The following is a 2,283-nucleotide window of genomic DNA, read 5'->3' on the forward strand; positions in this document are numbered from 1 at the left end:
CATCCCCTTAAAGACGTCTTTATGATGTCTTTTAGATATGTGTGCTGTCTGGGATGTGTATGGCAGAACCATTACCCAACGAATTGTAAAACCGTCACCATTAAAGTCATACAATAAAGTGTATTAAAAACAATCCTGTCGGTGAAAATTGCAGAGAACTTTTGTATTTGTCTCTATTTCACAGTAGACGATATCACCTCGAATTTAATATTATGTTTATTCATTTGTTCAATCAGAGATGTTTTACCAAATGCAGCACCGGGAGTGAGCACGCCTCCGCTGTAAAAACATAATAACATGAAAATAAAGTTGAAGTTTGACATGTAAATATAATTGTGTTTTAATTACTTATATTAAAATCTCCAAAACTGCGAAATATTCAAGAAGTGAGTGTAGGGTAAAAACATGAGAATTATTAATGATTCACTCACTTGTCAGGCATTTTGTCAGTCTCGTTAAGGATTGTTATTGCCGACAAGATCGCTATAATACTGGTCGCTTCGTATGCAGGAGACACACCGGAAACTTTGGTGATTACTGTCTTATTCGGTGGATTTGTGTGTTTGTCGGTAGGTTCGGTCAACTCCTCGGTCCATCCACGGGCTTTGATCGTCACAGAAAATTGCATCGATTTCCATGCTTCCGGATGCGGTTGTTCGTGAGTGATATAACCCAATGTAAATAGCGAGGGATGCTGCAAATATCGCGGTTAATAATCTCGCATTATCTAAATAACTTTGACACTTGTAAATATTTCGATACGTACTTTCAAAAGTAACTCACGGCTGTACCCTGTGCGCGTCATGAGCCAAAATATTATTCCCATAAGGAAGAACTTCACCAAATTATAGAGAGACCTAATAATAAATGTACGTTAGCAAAAATTATTTTTCAACATTTGTGACATTTTTATCGATGTATGTATACTAACGTAAACGTAGCATAAAGTTGAACTTGCACAGGCCTCTGTTTGTATTTGTCATACAAGAATCGCTGTGTACGAAGAGCTAGTGGACCATCGGAACTGTACCGAAGCGGTACAGACCATCCTTCAGAAACGTCACTTCGATGCACTAGACCTCTGGCAATGAACAAAATTATTAATGCTGTTTATCATCAGTATAATCACTACTTCTTCTTTTTTTTGGTTGACAAAATATAATTTATAATTATACACGTAATGATTAGACATATACGTACCTTGATTTTAATTTTGGCGTGAATTTAGGAAGTTTGGTAGGATACAATTTGTTGCGTAATGTTGGTAATTTGTTTGCATATGCCACAATATATATCATAGACTCCCAACTTCCACAATTCAAATAAGGACCTTTGTTATCAGTGTTGGTTAACCATGTCTTCATGTATATGTCAACATCATTGACTTCTCCTCCAAATTTTTCTTGTGTGAAAAGGATTCCCAAATCACTAAGAAGACATTCAAAGCCGCAAGAACTCACTACGTAAATTCCAGCTTCTTTAGCTGCCTCGTTATATTTCAATTGCATTTCCATCATAAACTGTAAAATATTGAAATTATCAATCAACTGTTATTGTACTGTTGCAGATGTATGGTATATTGAACTTACATATTCTTCACCAGAGACATCAACATAATGAGTGCGAGTAGCAATGCACGCTTTAACAACTGGTTCTCCATAAAGTGTATATGGACCACAACAATTAATTAGTACTCTTGCTTGCTTTGTTATTTTTCTGAGAGATTCCTCATCTTTTACGTCAGCCAGAAAAATAGGTACATTCTCTAAAAATATATATATATGTAGTATAAAAGCTAATAATAAATAAAGTGGCTTTCTGTCTTTTGGTATAACCCATACAGCACAAATTGTTACAGAAAGGTTTCAGAAAGGTTTCAAAATTATTTCAATATTTCACATTTCATGCTCAACATTTCTGACAAAATTCTGCAATATGTCATATGAAATGATGCAACAGAAATGTTTCAGAAATCTATCATATGCAATAAATTTGAAAAAGTAATGCGAATATTACAGAAAGATTTTTCTTGCTTTTTTAGTCACATATATGGAACGTTGAAATGCTTGCCGCGCGGCAAAAGACGACACGGTAGCCAATCAACTTACAACTTTTGTAAAAGTATAATAACCCAGATAGCACATGGACGTCCACAGGATGTCCGATGGACGGCCGCATCTGGACATTCGGACGTCCAAAGTACGTCCATTTATGGCCCGTAGGATGTCCATTGGACGCCCATGGGATGTCCAAAAGACACTGCTTTAGAGATCCATAGGACGT

General features: G+C 36.0%; 1 protein-coding gene across 1 annotated transcript; it reads right to left on the reverse strand.

Annotated features, from left to right (window-relative positions):
• Positions 1–138: 138 nt before the first annotated feature.
• On the reverse strand, positions 139–1,862 carry LOC105556517 (saccharopine dehydrogenase-like oxidoreductase; the record flags this gene model as incomplete). The annotated part of the gene is made up of 6 exons (XM_012003615.1): positions 139–279; positions 432–694; positions 767–857; positions 932–1,081; positions 1,201–1,520; positions 1,590–1,862. Coding segments are annotated over 6 exons (1,203 nt in total), but the record flags the coding sequence as incomplete, so codon positions are not given.
• Positions 1,863–2,283: the final 421 nt, after the last annotated feature.

The sequence above is a fragment of the Vollenhovia emeryi genome, unplaced genomic scaffold (assembly GCF_000949405.1).
Source record: "Vollenhovia emeryi isolate VEMERY1.0 unplaced genomic scaffold, V.emery_V1.0 DF939964.1, whole genome shotgun sequence".
NCBI lineage: Eukaryota > Metazoa > Arthropoda > Insecta > Hymenoptera > Formicidae > Vollenhovia > Vollenhovia emeryi.